This window comes from Lytechinus variegatus, chromosome 2, assembly GCF_018143015.1.
Source record: "Lytechinus variegatus isolate NC3 chromosome 2, Lvar_3.0, whole genome shotgun sequence".
Taxonomy (NCBI): Eukaryota; Metazoa; Echinodermata; class Echinoidea; order Temnopleuroida; family Toxopneustidae; genus Lytechinus; species Lytechinus variegatus.
Genome location: NC_054741.1, coordinates 30353674 through 30375260, shown reverse-complemented (window position 1 = coordinate 30375260; position 21587 = coordinate 30353674). Strand labels below are relative to the sequence as shown.

At 36.3% G+C, this 21587-nt stretch overlaps 1 protein-coding gene across 1 annotated transcript in view; it reads left to right on the top strand.

Moving 5' to 3' along the window:
* The window catches only part of LOC121409733 (dentin sialophosphoprotein-like), a 137247-nt gene that overhangs the window by 67428 nt on the left and 48232 nt on the right, over window positions 1-21587 (top strand). The window contains exons 7-9 of the mRNA XM_041601640.1: window positions 7724-7835; window positions 10763-10854; window positions 18048-18191. Of these exons, the coding sequence (XP_041457574.1) occupies window positions 7724-7835; window positions 10763-10854; window positions 18048-18191 (348 nt within the window). The remainder of the gene's footprint in view (window positions 1-7723; window positions 7836-10762; window positions 10855-18047; window positions 18192-21587) is intronic.

Genomic DNA, 21587 nt, shown 5'->3' with positions numbered 1-21587 from the left:
AGACACCCCATCTCTCATTCATGTATTCAACATTGAACCCCTGTGCCAAGTTCTTGATAGGGGCCATGTGAGGAAGCGTGGCAAACCATGTGCTGGAGGACTTGACCCCCGAAGCTCTCGTTTAGCCAACATGTTGTGAAGGAAGATCGGTGACCTAATCTCTCCTTTCCTATCTAATCCAATGAATCTATCAGCTAGCGCAGGAAGTCATTTATTTCTGATCCTCCGGCGGCCAGACTCCTTCCTCCATTAAGGGGAGTAGGTGACTCGAGCGCTACCCCCAGAGCTCTGCCCGGTATGACCATCAGGTCTGTAGTGGATGACTGGCTGGAAGCAAGGGGGTCAGTTGTCCCAGATATCTGAGTGATCATTCATCATTCTGAAGCCGATAATAGAAAGAAATGTAAACAAATCTCAGAGAAGACAGATGAAAAAAATGAGATCAGGCATCTACTTATGGAAAGGGAAATAAAATAGATATAAATTGAAAGTGATGGAGAAATGGGCATTTTGGGCCCATTTTGTGGAAAGGGTTGTGTTAAAAAGCATCTTAATGTTTGATGTTCATTGTATCGGAAGCAACACCCAGACCCAAGAAAGCTGTACTTGATGGTCACGTGTGAGACTCATTGATTAATTTAGTTTCAATGACCATGGAACTTTGGTCATGAACCACTAATACTGCAGTTATACTGGTTTTCTAAATTGAAGAGACTTTTGTTGGCAGTTATCCCAACTTCAACCCACATTACAAATGTTCACAGTGTGGCAGTCACCCTATAACATTTCACCATGTCCTGTTTTCTCTAGCCTACTTATACTGAGTTTAGTTCATGTTCTGATAGAAACTTCTGGTCCATATCACTGCTTGTAACCTCATTGTCTCGAAGAAATGTGCAGGAATTTCATTATGTGTCAACTACACACATGATTGTGTCACCTTCCCTGGTCCATGGCTGTAACTTACAGAAGGCATCAGCTTGCCTCAGCCATGGACTTCTACCTCCATGCTTCAGCTCTGTAGCTGGTCTTGATCCGATGCCACATGTTGGTCATTGGTGGTTCCATTGATGATGTGTTGGTGGAGGAAAGTATGAACTCCACATTAGAGACCAGAGAACTGTTTCATGAGAGGACTTGTTGGTCATTTCATTTTATCCGTTAGGTCCTGATTAATCTGACAGTCACCATAGTAACAGTTTTACTCAGCCAATCAGAATCAAGGAAAGTTGTCAGATCTGTCGAGTGTTTCATGAAAGGAAATGGTAGACGTTTTATCCGACAGTTACCATAGTAACAGTGCCTTTCAGCCAATCAAAATCTAGGAAAGATGTCAGATCTGAGAACTTGTCCGACAAAAATGTTGATGAAACGCTCCCCAGACAACCTGTCGGATGATAGATGTTAAAAAATGCTCCTCTGCATGTTAACGAATCACTGTTTCAAGGCCTGTAACACAAAGGAAATGATTAATCATACGCTTGATTTTCATGATTGATTGTAAATTGTAGTCAATGCAATCAATCTTGAAAATAATGTTCTAGGATGATTGCTAAGCTTTGTGTTACGGGACTCACATCAGTTTCTTGTCATCTTCAGTCCTCACCTCTTCAGCTGGTGGATTGATGCTCTGTATCAATGTAGTCTATATTTTCATGACTACGCACTTCTTCCATGGTTGGACACTGTCCAAAAACAAAGGACATAGACCGGTCAATTCTCTTGGTAGTTTTAGAGTTTTCTTAAATAGAAACCTCACAATGAATGTGTTGCCAAGTTTTGTTGCCCACTCTGCCTCATTTCATGCCATACTTACCTAGTTTTTCTCAGAAGTTCAAGTTTTCAGATGTGTTATTATAGCTTTCAATATTTTGTATGTATTTAGAATAAGGCTTAAAGTACTTTGTTTTGATAATGTAAATGTCTATTTAATGAAGGTTCCAAAGAATGGTTTGTTTTCAAATTGATACATGTCCTTCTCACTGGTTCATATAAGTTCAGTCTATTCTGTGGTGATCAAGTGATGTATGTATGTATTCACCAAATTGAGCTGATATAGAGATGTAGATCAGTTTGAATAGTACAATATGAGGCTTGGATCAGCATGGTGCTCTATCATACCTTCAGAATAAGCACCTAATAGTAGGTTTTCTAAAAAAAAATAATAATGATCATGAAATTAAATATCAAAACATCAAAACGATGTTCTTTAATATGGATCTTAGTTTTGATTGGTGTTAATGTCTTCAAGCATTGTAGGATAAATTTGGTTTACTTTGATCTTGATGCAAGTAAGGAACTTCACACATGATCCTTTTTGTATCCACAAGTAGTTCTACCCAGTCAATAATTTTGACTATGGTATCCAAGTCGTCAGGAGCAAAGTTATGCTCTGCAGTTTTTACCAATCTTGGACCAAGAAACTTTAATAATGTGCAGTCAATCACAATTTTAGAAACTTTTGGGAAGTAGATCCAAATTTTGCAGTTTTCTGGGTGAATATGTGAACATAGGAAACCAAGAATGAATCTAAAGAGACACATTGTCTCCATAGGGTAGTACATTTCCGGCAAATTCTAATTTTGTGGTATATTTTCAAATAATCCTCGTCAGGATTTAGTTTCAAAAACGTGTTCTATATGTATGAGAACTGAACAAAATATTATGTTACATTGATTTTGCAATTGGATTTGTAAACTGAGCAGTGGAGATTTGAAAAGGAACAAAAACGAATCCCCTTTTCTCGCCCACGCACAAAGAAGGGGAAAGAACTTTGGGAAGTTGAGGAAAAAGAGGGTCAACTTGTAAAATACAATCAAATTTCATTGAATTTATTGTTTATTTTGGCAGAAGTATCCATTTGAAAGGATTATAGGGTTACTATTAAATGAAATCAAATGAAATAAAAGGAAATATTTGTTTTAAAGGGATTCTATACTAATAAATGAAAGCAATGAAATGAAGTTTCAAAATCCCTGATTTACTTAAACAAGAAGGAAAAATATTATAGAAATTAACATTTACTGGTTTAAGCATACAATAAGAAGTTCAGTGAAACAAAGAATATGCTTTGGTAGCTGAATTTGACAAATTCGAAGTTCAAAACTTGTCTGTGATAAATGTCTGGCATGCATTGGATTAAACTCAACTACCTTTGATTCCTTGCTTCCACCTTACACTTTGAGCAAATTTAACGTTTCTTCTATTTCTTTCTCTACAGTCTGAACACAGTATTGATTTTTTTTTGGACATGTCTCACCATAGTAAACTAAGTTTGTGATAAGGTTTCAAGCTAAAGAAAGTGTGCAAAACTTGTTGTGCATGAAATTGATTTAAACTTGCTCCCGAGCAACATCTTGAACAAACTTCCATTCCTCCTTGTTACTTTTCACATAAATTCTCCACAGTCTGAACACATTATCAGATTTGCTGGACATGTCTCACCATAGATATGACTTTAATATCAGAGGCACTCATGGTTACACAGTGGGTCGCTCAAGTCAAATTGGCAATGACAGTTGATGATTGGACAGTTGTTCTTTCAATGTAATGAGGAGCAGGGGAAGTACTTGATACTGATTGACTGAAAGAATGGTTTGTCAAAGAGAAATACTCTGATAATAATTGAATTGATGGGACTTTGTAGAAGAGAGGAGAAGGGAAGAGGGGGAGAGAGAGAGGGGGGTGGAAATGCTATTTCTCTTTTCTCTTGTTACAGTCTTAGAGATTATTTACCAGCATCTTGAAAGCTTTTACAAAATCTCAGACTAAAATATAGCAATAGAAGGTAACTTTGGCAACAGGTTAACCCGCCACTCACTTGAAGAGATCTGTGTATTTTATTTCTTGAATATTTCAAAGACATTTTACTAAAGACTTTCTTTTGGGTTGGTGTCCACCTGCCATGTTGCGGGAACAGGGGCAATTTCCATTGGTATGAACTTCATGCATACCAGTAGCTTTCTTAAAGATGGGAGCATTTTTTCTTTTTCTTTTCTGTGGACCAAACCAAATGTAGACCTGGATCCTATTGGTCTGCTTTGGTATGGGTAGGAATTACCAAAGTTTCAAAGCATAATCTAGTTGCATTGATAATCTAACACAAGAAGATGAGAAAATGGATAAAGAAGGCAAGCTACTTGTTCTTGTCAGGTTGACTCCAGTAGGACAAGCAGTCAAGATCTCGGATCTTGTCAAGCTGACTTTGTAAGGACATGACAAGACTTTAGATCTTGCCAAATTGATTTTCATGAGGATAAGCAGTCAATTTTCTAGATCCTGACAAGTTGACTTCATAAGGACAAACAGTCAAGACTCCGAAGATCTTGTCAAGTTGACTCTTTTTTTTCAGACAAGTTAACATAAATATGTCCAGGAGCTTGTTGTCTTGTCTTTTTGTCCTCGTTAGGATGATCTTGAGATGTTTGTTGGATCAATGTTCAAATTCTTATACCTCCAACTAACTAGTACTGTACCTCATTCGCCGGGCAAAGAAGCTTTTGAACATAACCTGTTGCCTATCGTCACTTGAGAAAGTATTAGTAATGTTTTTTGTGGTTTGGGAATCAAGTTTCCTTATCATGCTTTGATTCATGAGCTAAATACTGTTCTTCCGGTTCTTTCATGATTACGCCTGTCTTCGGGAGGCTGTCAACGATGTTTGAAGGCTCGCATGAGGTGCGTTAACCCTTCATCCACCAACAAGTTCATATTTTTCCAGCTTGGTCCAATACTGTTAGATGCAGAGCCTGAAATGTGGAAGTGAAAAGAAAACTTTTTTATGATGAATATAATTATACTGCACTCAAATTTTGTTTCATGTAGTATATGCTGTCTATGTGGTATTCTTGAATTCCTACATGTATAAGGATAATAATCTTTACAATCTGTTTTCCAAAGTTATCGATGAAAGAACACTAGAACAACAAAAAGGCCAAGTATTTCTGCCAAGTCATAACCCACAAAGTTGATGGTAAAGGGGGTGGGAAGGTTTTGATGAGTGGAAAAGACTGCTGCACAACAAATTTATGAATTCTGCTGATAAATGGTCTGCTTGCAAACTATCTTATGAAGATGAATGTCTTCACATCAGTTTCCCTGGAGGAAGTTTGTCCTCTTGAGGTTTATAAGGTCCAGACATGACCACCCATTGATGAATGAAGTATGACACTTCATTGTGATGGCCAAGTAAAATCTCCTAACTTGTCGGAAGGGATGGCCAGATGGCTGTAGTCCCATGTGTCAAATCTGAAGTAATGGTTTCAGCTTCAAATATGGTCTGTGTCATTCATGCTTGGTCTAGTTTTGTGCAATTTGCTTTCATTTACTCAAGGTTTATTTTGGCTTCTCTTGCCTTGACAGATTGCTTGTAATTAAAGCCATATTACAACCAAAGCCAACATACACTGGAGGTGAATGAGCTGTGGATATGGATGAAACACTTGCGATGACATGATCTTATTTAATGTCAATCTGATCTGAATTATAATGTGTGATGCAGTGATAAGTAATCAAAGCTCACATTAACCTTGTATTCAATTAGTACCCTTGGCCTCTCCTCTGTCATAGAAACAATTGCAAAATCCTTTTCTGAGTAGCAATGAACCTGCTCTTAAACCTGACACACTTGTTTCCTAAAAATACCGACATGAACTCTCTCTCCCAGGGAAAGCAAAGATTTGCTGTGAATTGTGGGTAATTCGTAGTGACAGATTACGCTGAGTCAATCTTCCAAGGAGTTCCCCCATCCTTTTCGGTCGCCGGGGACAACTCGAGTTTAGAGACGGTCGCCCCCGTGCTTTTATTGCCCCAGACCAGAACTTCCTGTCGCAAAGTGTGCATCAATTTTATTTTCTCATAAATTCATGATTTATAACTGGATATCAACATCAAATATTGTTAAGGTGTAACATTACAGAACATACTTCATACCACTATGCTTTCTTAACAGGAAACTGGTGTGATATATGATTCATTTATAAACATCTCTCAGGAGATATGTAGTGTGAAAAATATTCTCCTTTGACAGCAAGATTTTTTTTTAAAGTGTTTAAGGAAATATTCAAAGCAAGGAAAAGAGAGGAAGAAAAAAATTTAAGGTGTGTTGGAGGATATAGAAGCTGGTTTGTAAATAGATGAAGAGATTGATGAAATATTCCCAGAAGAATTAACTCAATTCCAACTTTAATGTTCCTTCTGAAAATTCACTTGATATGTTGGATTGCTTAATTTATATCATGATAATATGAGCACCGTTTCAAAGGTAAAATTATGGAGTTATTGGAACATAATATTTTTTTTCATTGATGATTGATTCAAGGAACACTCCAAATTACATGGATTTAAAAATGAATCTAGGTTGGCAGTGAATTGGTACCAGTTGAACAACGAATATAGATTAAATCTGCAGAAATTTTGATTAAAGCTTTAAGATTTGAATTTAAGTCCTTTAAGATTAAAAGAATAGAACTTAAGGATTCAAATCAATTCCAGAGTTTGACTGATGACTATTTACAGTTGATCTGGATATATTTTAAATCCATGTCATACTTTCATTTTTGAGAGAGCATCAATCTCTTATACAGCGCGTCCCAAAAAAAATGTCCCTCTGATATGCGGCTTAATAACTTCCAAAAATAAAAATTATTCTCAATGAAATGTATGGATATAGGAAGCCCATCTCATGTGCTAACTTCTATAAAAATTTCATTGGTCTTGCTTCAGTGGTTTTGAATACACAGCCTATTATGTAACAGTGGTGCTTTTCAACCCATTCCAAGTTTATATGCATGCAACACTGCTTTGTGTTCTGCACTTTCTTGCATATCAACCACCTTTGACCATTCTGACCAAGGAGATTTCACCTCTATCTCCTTGTTCTGACCAAGGAATTCCCTGATCTGATCAGGGAAATCTCCATGATCTAACCAGGCTCATCAAATCACAACCTTGAGCATGTTTAGAAGGGCAAAAACAGTATTGACAGTTCATTTCATGTTTGATAAACGGGAGATGCACAATGATTGAGACAACGGGTCATGTCTGTTTCATGCATAATTCCAACAATACTGCATTTTTGTTTTCATTACTTTTTTTTAGTTAATTAGCTACTGAGGTCAAGTTCAATAATGCAGTGTAACTTTTTAAAAGAAAAAAGTCAAAATTTTCTTTGGTATAGTTCCTTTTTGCAAAGGGTGATTAACTTGTTGATTCCCCCTTTTTCAGCTTATTGTACTCATCCATCATTCACATTTTCTTTCAAGTTGGTGCACTGATTCCCCTTATCAATCATCAAACAAACTTAATTTTTTATGTTTCTTGTCCTTCTGAACATGCTCAAGTTTATGATTTGATGAGCCTAGATATGATTAGGGAATTAATTATCCCTGCTCAGATCCTGGATGTAAGAATGGGGGTTAACATGCCATAGACAATGAAGAAATGCATCAATGCTGCAAACTTGGAATGAGCTAAAATGCACCACTGTTACGTAACAGAGTGTGTATTCAAAACCGCTGAAGCGTGACCAATGAAATTTTCATAAAAGTTAGAACATGAAATGAGCTTTCTACTCATGAACATTTATTTGAGAATCCTACCACATTTTAGAATTAATTCAGTCCTATGTCAGAGGGACATTTTTTTTGGGACGCGCTGTATACATTCGAAAACATGATATAGTTTCCAAATGTTTTGTAACATTTTTCTTCTTCTGCCTTCACAGCATCGTCTTGTGACCAAGTCAGCTCTAAAGCTCCTTCTTGTGTTTGTGGAATACACGGAAACCAATGCCCAACTTCTACTGCAGTCCACGAAGGAGGTGGATGGGAAGAATCGTAAGTCAAGTTTTAATAAAAAGATTTTAAGATATTGTCCCTTTTCATACAATAGGAATGTGTTATAATAATGGTATTATTCTTATAAAGTATAAACATTGGAACAACTCTGCTAAACCTTGACTAGAATGACTCTTGCCTTGTGATTTAGAAAGTTATGTATTCCACTTCTATCACGGCCAACATCCTTTGACAAGACCACATTTTGCAGCTCTCCACCTATGTTTTAAATGGGTGTGCGGTAGAATGCAAGAGCCTATGCCTAGCCTTTATTTTGGAAATTCTTATTAGAATAGTCCCCAAGGAGTGAAGAAAGTGCATATTTTTTGTGTGGACACTCCAGAATCTAATGATTTATGGTAATAATAAATGGTTTACAGTAATTGTTGCAGTATATTAAAAGCAGAATATTATTATTATTATTAAGCGCCTTACAAATTGAATGGAACAAAACTTTTAAACACATGCATGCTTCAGTGGAATTTTGGACCGGGCAACACACCATCATTCATCAAATTCATAGACATAGGTAGTGGCAAGGAGATCATATTCAACTTGATACTGGTAACCCCCCCCCCCAAACCTTGATGCTCCCTTGGTAGTATTTAGATATGAGAGATATGACAGATTTTTTGTCAGATTTGAACAGCTTCCAAAATATCTTTGATCAGCAGCAAATGGAATCAAGGTCTGGTCTGTTTTGAAACCATCATCCAAATGTTGCCATAAACTTGATTTTTATGAGGAAAATTGTGACACTCTAGCAACCTTTATTAGAATAGGTATTCTCGTATTAGAAACTTGGGCCTGGTTGCATTAAAGTTACTATGATTGCAAGATTGTTATCCAAGGGTAACTCCCATTGAATCCTTGATTTTTATTGGTTGTTGGGCATTGTTAACATTTTAGCTACCATCAGGTAATAAGGTTACTCTATATATATCTTTTATGTTAGGAGATCCCGATATAATAAGCAAATTTGCCTCTGGAATGTATCACTGAGTAGTGAAGTAATTTACAATAATTTGTCTGTTATCTATTATTCATATAATTGGAACACCATGTATTTAAACACCATGTTAACAACCAATTTGGCCGTTATACTACTGATTTCCACCCAAAAGTTTGTTTGTTTACAATGAGATTTTATGGATATATCTGTTCTTTCAATGATTTCAGTGATTTCCAAAAAGAGTATTATTGTTCACAATAAGCTTCTGTGGATATATGTGTTCTTTCAAACAGACTTTTGATTACATGGAGTAAGGTCAATACTCTATTGAAAATTATTACAGAGGAAACAATTCATTAGCCACTTCAAAATCAAATAAAGGGCCTTCCTCCTTCTGACAATTGTTGCTCATTATATAACTAGTGAATACAGCATTCATACTGCCAAACTTAGCACTGAAAGTTTTGTCAACACCATAGGTTATCCCCGAGACATGAATCACCTTTTCAAGAAAGGATAAATTGCTTGTGTTATATAGACCTGTGAACCTATCTTTTGATAGTTATACCACTTTGTATTCTATCGTTAAATTGCCCTTTTTCCATATTACCACCACAATCTTAATTTACAGTTGAAAAAATTGTTTTGTGTGCTCCCTGAAGTTCTTTGGTACAAGTGATTTATGTATTGTTTGTTTTCCTTTTAATCGTGAGGAAAGTCAGCATTTTTGTCCCAGGTCTTATTATCTTTTTTCTGGTGGTTATTCATGTTTGATAAATTATTGAGAAAGTTTTCAGAGAACTTTCCTGAGATACTGTTGACTCAGATACTTTGATGATACCAGTTTTCATGTGCATTGCTGTTTGCGTGTTCATGACATTACTTTCGTAACATTCACTAGACACCCACCTGTTCCATAAGACATACACCTGTTATTATTCAGTATTAGTTTAAAACTTCCATTTTACAGTTCTGTTTAAATTGAATCTAAACCCTAAACAGATTGGTTCGGAAGTCTACAGCAGTTGAGTTGAAGTTGAGGTTATTTGTAGGTGTTGTTTACTCAAAAATGTTCTTGTATTTGTAGTTGAATTTATTGGAAATAGTCAAGGATGCGAAATAGAAGTATTATGGAAGTTGAGTTATTTTTTGTAGTTTACACCTCCAGTGTTATTTATTTGACATTATTGTTATATATTCAGTAGCACTTGTAACAAAGTGGTGGACAAACTTTTCATTAATGGGATGGGAATGACTGTCAGTCCCATTTTCTAGCTGTGTAAACTAGCTTGTATGTCTTGCAACTTGTTAAAACTGGTGGGTATTTCATAAAACTGTTCATACTGTGAGCGACTTGACGTAAATAACACACACCAAAATTTGTATTGGTGTAGATTTAGCTTCTAAGAAAGGATCACCAGTTGTTCATAAAGTCGCTCATTACTTCGAAGAGTTTTATGAGACACCCACTGAAACTGACCTTAACAACATTTATAAAGTCTGCATTCAATCAGGAGATTGCAGTCTCATCCATGTCTATGCCCACTCATTTAAAATATATCTCGTATGTAAGATTCAGATGATAGAATATTGATTCCATCTGCTTATTTCAAAGAAAGTTCAAAGTACATTGTGTAATAGTAAGCAAGAATCTGATGACCAGTGTCTTGTAACACAAAGGTTAGCGATTAATCGAACGCTTGATTTTTATGATTCATTGTACACTGTAGTCAATGGAATCAATCATAGAAAAATATTGTACAATCATTGCTAAGCTTTGTGTTTAATATTTTAAGTTTTTAACGATTTAATATTTATCTGTAAATCACTAAAAATATGCCATTCTGAGGTATTAAATGCAATAAATTGATTATTATGTTGATGAATATAAAAATGTCTTTATGCCTATCAATGTAATTTCTATAATTATGCTCTTCCAATGAAATATCACAAAACATACCTTTTTTTTTTTCAGGTAACAAGCCATGGCACAATCTAATGGAGCTTCTAAAGGATGAAGGGCAGGATGCTGAAATCATGACCTATGTTATGACCCTCTTTAATAAGGTTAGTTTATTAATGTTAATATCATACACATATTCTATGGATATTAGATACTACCCAGAGTTTACTGAATCTGCTGTGCAAACCCTTCACTCAAGTTAAGGGTCTGAATTGCAGCCTACTCATGCCTTGTGTACTGAACAGCAACTTTGTATGTGCTAGTCTTTGCGTGGAGACACTCTCGTTGATCAAATTTTCAATCAGGGTCTGTGCCTGCAGACTAGAGTTTACTCTGGCATAAAATTAAAGGAGTGACTCTCAGCACCATTGCAGTATTAGACATTAGACTCATCCTTTATTGGACGTTAATTGATCATTTGTTTTCAGTTTCAATTCAAAGCAACCAATAAATTCATGTTATGAAATTACTGTGTCCTTAGCTTTTGTGGCAAAAGGTTGATTCTTACTGCAGTGCATGATCTCAGATTAGTTATATAAAATGACAGAAAACCTAAAAAAGTGTCCACTTAGCTACTGTATTTATTTATTTACTTACTTCTAAGGCTTCCATACTTCTATTCGCTTGTAGAATACTGTATCAGAATAGGCATTCAATTGTTCACATTGGATCAGAGATCATTGGTGAATGAAACTTTAGAATTTGTCAAAGTCTTTTTTTGTGCTGAGAAATTATGTCCAACTGTTCCATAGTTAAGATAATTCAAACATGTGCATTGTGTAGCAGTAATCATCTGTTACAATCTATTGTCCGTTCCAAATGTAAACTAAGAATGATAAAAAGTTCCGCAAAATTGATGAAGAGTGACTCATAGGAATTCTCACCGTTCGTTGCACTCCAACCCAGTCCCTGTAAAACACCTCTTGATAAATATCTGTCTATCAAGAACATTCTTATATGCTTTTCACACTGTATATCCTTAACACCATGTACTATCCTTAACCCCAGACTATCCTTAACCCCATACTATCTTTTTTTAAAATTCACACTGTCTTACTTAACCCCATACTATTTGCTTAGCTGGGGTAAACTCCTTAACCCTGGACTATCACACAGCTCATGAATATTTATGATTTTACCATACAGAGTGCTATTAACGTGCAATTTTCTGTGATTGGCTAATGCCTAACCCCACTTTTCCTTAGCCCACACTACATCACTTAGCACCTCAATTGTGGTGCCAGCACCACAATAAGCCGGTTAACCCTGCTTTTTTGCAGGTCCAGATAGTACCGTACTATTTACCATGCTAGACCACTTTGCTAAAAGCTTAACCCCCCCCTTAGCCCCACCAATTTCCCAGGGTTAAGGAAAAAAGTGCAGTGTGAAAAGCATATTACAGTGGCATCTGTCAAATGGCATTGCCACGATATGCTCAGATCTTTTGGTTGAAATGAGAGACCTAGCAGGCTGCCATTTTGAAACCCAGTCTTTAGTAGCACCTGATGGTGATATTGATAGACAAATGAGTAACAAAATCTTCTAGAGATAATAGTTGGGTTCATGTGATCGTCTCTTAAACGTCAAGCGTGTAATGATGAAGGTAGAGTTTTGTAATCATGTAGGTCATGTAGCAACACACTTGTTATTGCAAGCAATTTTTTGGGTAATGTCTGTTTCTTCATTCCCCTTCCCCTCCCCTCTTCTCACCTCCTCTCCCCTCTTCTCAACTCTCTCCTCCCCTCATCTCAACTCTCTCCTCCCCTCATCTCCTCTCCCCATCCCCATGCCACTCCCACTCCCAATTTCTAGTCACTTGTTCCCTCAGAACTGTAAGTAATAGACTAAGATGCTATTGTGAGAACATAGCTCTACCCTCCATCATGCTTTACAGATTTTAAGAGGGGGATCCCTGGATGTAAGATCAACAGTAATTTTCAGCCTGTATGCTTCCATATACATCATGGATGACAGTGTTGAAAATTAGGGGTTTTTTTCTGTCCAAAGAATCTTTATCAATGTTTTGTGGCAAGATAATAATGCATTGACTGTTTAAATAAGCGTTTTAGGGCCAATGACACTTCATATTTGAAGATTGCAAGAGCTATAGGCCCTTACTTGTTTAGTTAGTTCACATTTTAAATAATAGTGATTTCATATCTTATGATGATCTGTATTAAAAAAAAGTTTTTATCTCAATTTTCAGCATGAAGGCTGTAATCAACATTTATACATGTATGTGTAGGGGAGGGGTGGAAAAGCCTGGAGAGGGGGCGGGGGCTCACTTCAATGGTTATCTTTGCTCTTGTTAAATTGGTAGGATCAAAGCAATCACATACATGCATGCATGGGGCATCAGGGCATAAAATATCTAATAACACTGAATGCCAAACAGGTCCCTCTGACAGTGGGATGTACTAGAAAACATGCAAGGAATCTCAATCACCGTCTCAATATCTCCATTAGTTACTTCGTTACAAGAAGCTAATATATAGAAAAGAACCCCAACATGATAAATGATAAAATGAAAAAAAAATCAAGGATAAACCAATAATAAAATCCTAATGATTGGACAAAGAATGAAGATTTGGAGATGGGGAAAGTGAATTTAAATGAAGCATCTAGAAATCACTTGGAAGATTGAATACTGAAAATTTGAATTTAAACCTGAATTATGAAAATAAAAACATCTCAGTGATTAGCAAATGAATGAATCATTGATAACTGGTTCGATTGGATAAATGATGGAGATTTTTAGATGTGTAACGGTTTGTAGATGAAAGCATCTATAGACATCAACTTGGAAGTTGGAGTGGCCAAAAGAGACAGTAGCAAATATTTATGACGTTGTCTTGGCTCTCCTCCCCCCTTCTCCCAAAATGTCAGGATGCCATTTAAAATAGGGTTGATATTCACCGGAAAGGAATGCTGATTGGATGGGGTGTTAGAGAGGGCTGGGAGGGGGTAGGGGTTGCATGTTGGACCCCCACTTTGTTATTAACGGGCTCATTGCTCTTTGTATAATAGATCTGTTATTTGTTGAAAATCATATTTTTGGAGGAAAGTTTTATGCTTGTTAATAGAAGTTGATGCAGTGACCCTCACCTCTACTACCAGTACCAGTCCAGGTATAATTAGTTGAGGTATCAAATCTTCCATCTTACCCCCGCCCCATTGTAGCTACTGCTCATCATCCCCTTACCCCATTATACTATCCTGTTTCTCTTCTTGACCCTATTATTCAAAAATTAAGATTGTGCAGTCTGGTATTATCACTTCCTTTTAGCCTATCTTCCTCCTCCCTCCCTCTACGTCATCCATCCTCTTTATTATCTCGTCCATCTGATCTGCATCATCACCTCTGCTACCACTACCAGTGGCGGTATGCACCCCTTGCTATGGTATTGACTCACATGTAATGCATGATTCACCCCAGTGCTATTCTACACCTAACCTTGGTAAAGCCAGGGACTTAATCACAGTGGCTCTGTGTACAATTGCATATGTGCTCAGAAGCCAATATATAAGTCAATCTGTAAGATAATGAAAAATTATCTGACATGTCTATTATACATGTTTTTTATCACGACACACAATTCATTTTTTTAAATCAATATTTGTTATATTGTGACAAAAGTATAATTTGAAGTTTTGTTCTGGTTACAAACAGATGCACTCATTCTCAAAAAGCAAGGATGAAAACAAAGCAAATAAACCAAAAATCTTTGTATGCACTTTAAAACTAAGATCATCAACAACAACATAATTGATGGAGAAATAAATGAAATGAGCAATTTTGGATGCAGACATTTTTAGTGAAGCACACATTAAAATACACCCACGTTCAATCCCTCATCTGTTGAATTTGAGCATAAGTATTCAAAATCTTGCTCCAAGTTGGCTTCATTGTAACTGTGCTTACAACACTGATGAGGTGAAGTTCAGACCTACCAACCTCAGTTTGACTAAGTCAATCATTCCCATTTCCCTGACAAATGAGGCTCATATGTTATCCCCATCTTGTGTTCAGATTGCACTGCCTTTCAGATTAAACACTTTTTGGTCTGTTCTTCGAGACGAGGCGAAGACAGATGACTAGAAAACGATCAGGTGTAACTTGTTAGGCGGTGGATGTCGAGATGCATTCATTTAATATCATTCATGTGGCGCTTTGGAATGTTGATGAACTGAATGTTGTCTGGGGTTACAACATTCAAATTACCACATTCTGATTACAGCGTGATGCGTGCTACCCCGAAATAGATATTCGATCAGTCATCTAGAATGATTCTAGTGAGTTGATTTTTTTTAGTCTACTGTGCATTGAGCCAATGTGTTTCCATTTTAAAATTCAAAAAACAAGCCAACAGTGGTCCAGGAATAATGCATGACTTGTGTTCCGTGTGAGTTGATATTAACAGATCTGTATATTTCCTGTAAGTTTCAAGAAAGAAGTTACGATGCTTAGACCTGAATGAATTTGGAGATATTCAAAATGCCAAATTTCTTACTGCTTGCACATTGAACAATTGAACTTGTACTGGCACTGTTTGATAGAAATCAATCCATTTAAAAAACAAACAAACAAGCCAATGTCAAAATAAAGAATATTTATTATGACCTCTACTATAAATGAGAACCTCCTTCTGTCTAATCAAATATTTATTATTTCATAATTCAACAGAATTTAAGAGGGTATTAGTCATTGCTTTGATGAATTATGTGTGGGGTATATTATGAAGAGACCATAGAAAAATGAATATTTGTTTTGATTGGGCTATGTTTTGTATCAATTAAGAAAAGTAGGACATCAGTTAGGGAAAATGGGTCAGACATGGCGTTGAGTTACGACCAGCCAAATGATTTTCTTAAAGGCCACCAGTCATTCTCTGTTTCAAATGTAATTGAGTCATTCTTAGAACATCAACCTTTTGGTAATTTCAGAGTTATACCTTGGTCACATTTGCTCTACGGCGAGTCGAAAACAGCCGTTTTATTAATTTCAATTCAAACCACCTATATGCAGATGGACAAAAAATATTAAAACGGCTGTTTTTGACTCGCCGTACAGCCGCCGTAGAGCAAATGTGACCAAGGTATTAATGATTGTCTGGTTAATGACAGTCTTGAGTTACATACTTAATTGTTATAAGTTACTAAAAGTTGGTAGGAAGGAAGTTTGTTGGCCGAGTGAAGATGTAATGCGAACTTATAAAACTACATGTAGGTACTAGTATCATGTTTAATTAATGAAACGGTACCGTGGTTGGACTATGAACAGGTGTAGATATGAGCTCCGGTATGTAGTGATGCCATAACATACTCATGAATCATCTTGCCATTATCTACTTCAGTATGTGTGTTCAAACATCCTAACCTAAGTAAATATATATGAGCCCTACTTCTTGATGAGTACATTGGGGATGAAATAATGACATGGAAATATTTATCTCACTGGATGAATTGATTTTCATAGAAGATTCTGTTTCTTTGATATATATGGGTATAAAGCTGGAAGAATGTTTCTATCTCATAGTTTGTATTGTCAGGTTGGACAAGCTGCCTAGATATACTTTTGATTAATGTTCAATCTGTTCAATTTACCAGAATAATTATTTCAGCTTGAAGATTTTGGACTTGGATTAATAATTACTTACCTTTGAATAAACTGTAGGCTTATATTGTTTTTTTTTCACTTCATTTACAAGTGCTACCTTTTTTTCAAACCTGAGTTTAAGCTGCTGCATGGACATTGAATAAACCTCAAGTTCAAGTATCCTTCAAATAAAGATGACCTCTTGATCAGAGGACATGTTAGCTTGTTCAAATTGTCAATTTCCAGTTTTCTTTGAAGACGGACGCTTGTAGTGTGGAAATTAAGTATTAGTTATCCGACTGAAAGGAAAGAAAACACATTTTGAGGGGAGAGTTTTCATAGGCAGGAGGTCATTATTTGCCAAAGCCAGACTTGGTGGAAGTGTGCATCTTTGCATATAAAGCAAAACTGCAGCTCTGCCAAGAAATGTGGTATACTCCTGCAGTCTATCCCCATGCAAAGCTCTTGAAGTTTGTAGTTTAGAGGCATTTATATTAGCCTATATGTGTTCCTGGGTAGAACGTTATGAAATGAAGTGAACATTGTGATCATTAAATCAAAAAGGTTGTGATTCATATTGAATTTGAAAGTTTAGCAAGTGATAATAGTTAATATTCATTTTACAAATACAGCTATCCTTTCTTGGAACTTGTGTAGTTTACCAGATAACTTAGGCTCATATTCAAATCTATACACTACCTGTCTACATGGTTCCAAAGTGTGTAGACTATACTTGTTGTAAATGATAGGCATGTTAACTTCTGAGAGAAATTGGGGGTACAGGGTCTTCGGAAAAGGGAAAAAGGGAAAGGAATGCACTAATGACAGAAACTGAACATGAAAAATAAATGTATTGTTTTAACGTTTCATATACATGCCTGTAGCATGGGGTAGAATTGCTTGATGCTGTGTGTTTCCTGTCACTGGGGAGGGGGCTTCCCCTTTCTCAATGCTGGGGAACTATTTTGAGGGACATTTTTTCATGTCTTGCTGGGCCTTTCATTGTGTTCACTTGGGGTGAAGCCACAATGAATCCCAAAGGCCTTTTTATGATCTTATTATTCCATTAAGAAAATCAAAGCTTTTTGTATTATTTTCCAGAACACCTGGAAGGATTTTGGCTTGACACATTTGTAAAAAGGATGAATGAATTAGGTGGCAGATATAAGTTATCAATGAATTAAAACAGTTGCAAATTGGATGACGCATGGCACTACCATCTTTTTTATGACTTTGTACTTGATTATAAAATAATTTAGATATTTTATGGGAATATTTCTTGCTGCAGAATGCCAAATGACTAACCTTTGATTCCTGTATTTATTTAGTATGTGATTGTATCAACAACTCATAACTTCAGTAAAAAAATATCCTGAAGTAGGGTTTACTTTTATAGCACATTAAGTCTTCTCAGCTTAACGTCATTCACAGATTATATTTTAATGTATATGGGTAAATATTTATTCTTTTTTTTTTACTGTACATGATTGAAATCAAAGTTTAATTGAATTGAAAAATTTTATTTTTTATTATGTTTTCCGGGCTGCAATAACTAAGAAATTGTTCACTTTGCAAATACTAGTTTTTGTGGTACAATCGATCTTTATATATGCAGATTTTAAAATGAAGGTAGGAGACAAGACAGTTTAAAACCTTTCCTCTCTTTCTCTTTCCCTCATTCTTTCTGTCTCTCTCTTCCAGACTCTCAATGCCATCCCAGATCAGGACTCCTTCTATGACATCACAGATGCCTTAGAGGTTCAAGGTATGGAACAGGTTACACAGAGGCTGACGGGACGGTCTGGAACGGACCTAGACCTGATGGAGCAGATTCGCATCTATGAGGTGAGAATGGGGTTTAAATGATTTTGAAGGGTTTTATCTCCAAAACTTTAAGCTGATGGGGGTATTAATTTGGAGAGGTGTTACAGGTTTGAACATTGTCATCAGCAGCAGCAACAACACAGTCTTGATGAAGATGATAGTAATAATGCATCCTGTTATCTTAATCTTAATTAGAGATATTATCATCATCATAATCAAATTTATTGACACTATCATCACCGACATCGTCATCATGATCTCAGTCACCAATTTCATTGTAATAATCACATTCATTGACTCTATCATCACCAACACCATCATCATCTCAGTTACTATTATCATTATAATAATCACGGTCATCTCTATTATGGCCAACAATATCATCACCAATAATATCATCATGATCATGATCATCATCATTGTCTTCGTCGTCATCATCATCGTCATCGTTTTCATCATCATCACCGTCACCACCACCTACCACCACCATCATAACCATCACCTTTATCATCATCATCTTTTGTGTAAAAGAAGTGATTGAAAGAGTCACAGCTATTTGTCCCTTTGCCCATTTGAAATCTAGTTGTCCTTGTAAAAATGAAGATAAAGATAGTAAAGATAGTTAACAACAACAACAATAAACCACATGCAGCCAAATATCCTCATTTAGACCTTCAATATTACCATTAATGTAACATTCTTCATCGCTGTCATCTTGGCTCTGTCATCTATATTACACAGATGTGAGCGACAGCAGTGTGCATCCCATTTCCTTTTTTCTTTTCCCACCTACCATAGCCTATTCCACATATGATTTGAGGAATTATATAATCTTGGCATCCTTCCCATTCATTACCTGTATATTTTCAATTTTCACCTTTATATTTCCCCTCATCCCTAAATTGGGTAAGTAGGCCAAAGATCCAATGCACTGACTGAAAGCAGAACATTTTTTTTTAAGGATGTTGCATGACTAATGGGATTCTGGTTCATAGGTAGTTTGATTTCTTGTTCATCTGTAACAGTAGTCCATCTCCTGGGAAGGCCAGTGAGGATGGCTTAATTAGAGGAAGCTCTGAGACAAGGGTCTTCCAAAAGATGATGCGAGAGATCTTCTGAAGCCTCTGATTGTAGGGTATACAGGAAAAGGAAAGATAAGAGGAATGGGAGATGACAGACTCCCATTCCAACAGAAGTTGGAATGAGTCTCTTCATTTTTTTCCCTCTCATTGTGTTTGTACCAATAGTTTGAAAAGTGGAATAAATTTTCTATTCCCGACTCCCATTTTTTCTCTCCAAACATCTCAGTTGAAATCCAACCAGTGAATCAAATATCATAAATGCTAGAAGATGATATTAGAATATTCAAATAAAAAGAGGAATTTATTCCCCAAGAGTCTTTCAAGAAGCATTTGTCAAGCACAAGCAAAAAACAAGGAATATTGTCCAAATAGGTGATACATGTACATAAGAATGCTATCCAGTATTATGGAGTGCTTGAATACGCTATGGATCTTTGGATGCAGAAAGGCATTAACCAGGTTACAATCAGGGTTTTAAAGCCATGTTGCCTCTGAACTGACAAAATGCTTCATGGGAGATAAAACTCTTGAGACTCCCAAGAATTCTTCAAGAGAACTTGATACTTCATCATGAGTATTGGAGGAAAAATAATGATATCTTAACATGACGGAACTTTGACATTGGGTTCAGTTCGACAAGAACCCACGTTGGTTGACAAGGTGTAAACAGCTTTGGTCCGCTGCTTCATATCTGCTACTAGCTTTAGAGCCAGAAGGGCCGAAGTTCAAATTCTTCATCACTGAGTTAACGCCCTTCTGGATTTAAAGACAATATCTGAGAAATCAATAACTTGAGTCTTGATGATGGTAGGTAAGATAACCTCCCTGTATTGCCTGTAAAAGAAGAGCTTTCACATGGTAGTTTACCGTCATTCTAAAAATGCATTTTGACTAAAGCTATTTATGTAACGGAGCATAAAGTTTAGAGCATAACCTTTTCATTGCAATGAAAATTAGAATTGCAATAGGAAGATGAAGTTTATTTCTGTTATGACTACCCTGTCAATTACATTGGCATGGATCTCACTCAGTGAGGCAAGCCTATGAAAAAAAATGTACCAATGAAACTATGCAAGAGATCAGCTGATGATTGTATAAGGCCCAGCTCCAAAAACTTGATTAGAATAACACACCATCTACTTTTTGAGTTTTGCTTTGTGGTTTGAGGTCGCAGGGAAACACCTCTTGATCATCAGTTGCTTGTTCATTTTGAATCACCATCCTTTTAATTGCATTTCACACATAAAAAAGACTCTGTAATCCAAAATTTCCTTGTGTGAACAGAGTCGGTGAATGTCGCATAGTATGGAGTTTATCAGTGATATGATTGACATCCTGCAAGGATTTGAGTTACCTGCATACCAGGGGTGTAACCTGGACTATGATGGGGTGCTGAAATAAATCTCTGGAGAATCAGTAATTCGTCTGAGATACCATGGTCACAACACACCTTATTCAATTTTCGAGAATTTTAAAGAAAGATCAGACTAAAAAACTGGATTGGTTCGAGTATGGATCAGTGACAGAAAAAACATGCATTGAAGTAAAATCAAATACAATTTGATTGAATTAATCTTATGGCATGTAATTAATTTTATTGCTAGCATTTAAAGCTCTTGCTTTTTCTATATGTAACCACAGGTTTGTCGACCCTCTTAAACATATATTTTCCATTTGTCAAAATAATATCCTGTTCACTCATTTCCATGTGCTCTCTTGGTACATTCTTTTTTTCTGAATGAATGAAATCCCTCAAAAAATATCTTATCAAGAAATTTTAGATCAGGCACAAATCTTCACCAACGTGAGGGTAAAGTGTGTAGTGAATGTATATTAAAATAAAGAACATTACTTCGCATTAGGTTTGAGATGTGTTTAGTCACCTCATCTCACCTTGTGAGGTTGCTGTCCAAGTTTGAGTATTGAATGTCCCTCAATCATATCCAGGATTCATCATTTCTAATTTCTCCAACTCTCACTCACCCTCATCATCACTCTAACCAACTCATCCCAGGGGGACATGGATGTTGATTGTAATGTTAGCCTGTATGTGCACCTCCATTTAATTGGGTCTTCCCCCCATGAGCACTGGTAGGTGGTGACAGGTGACCCCCCTCTTTACCCCATACGATCCCACTACCAGTAGATTCGCCATAGGAGCAAGTGTTTGGGGAAGTAGGGAAGGGTTAAGAATGCCATGTTATTGTTTGTACAAGTTCTTTCCAAAATAAAGCCTGAATGTTCATGGATTTCATCCTGTCCAGTCTAAACTGATTTAAGGATAAGGTCAAGAAGTTTAATAACCCTTCCAAGTTTTGATGCTAGAGGTGAGAAA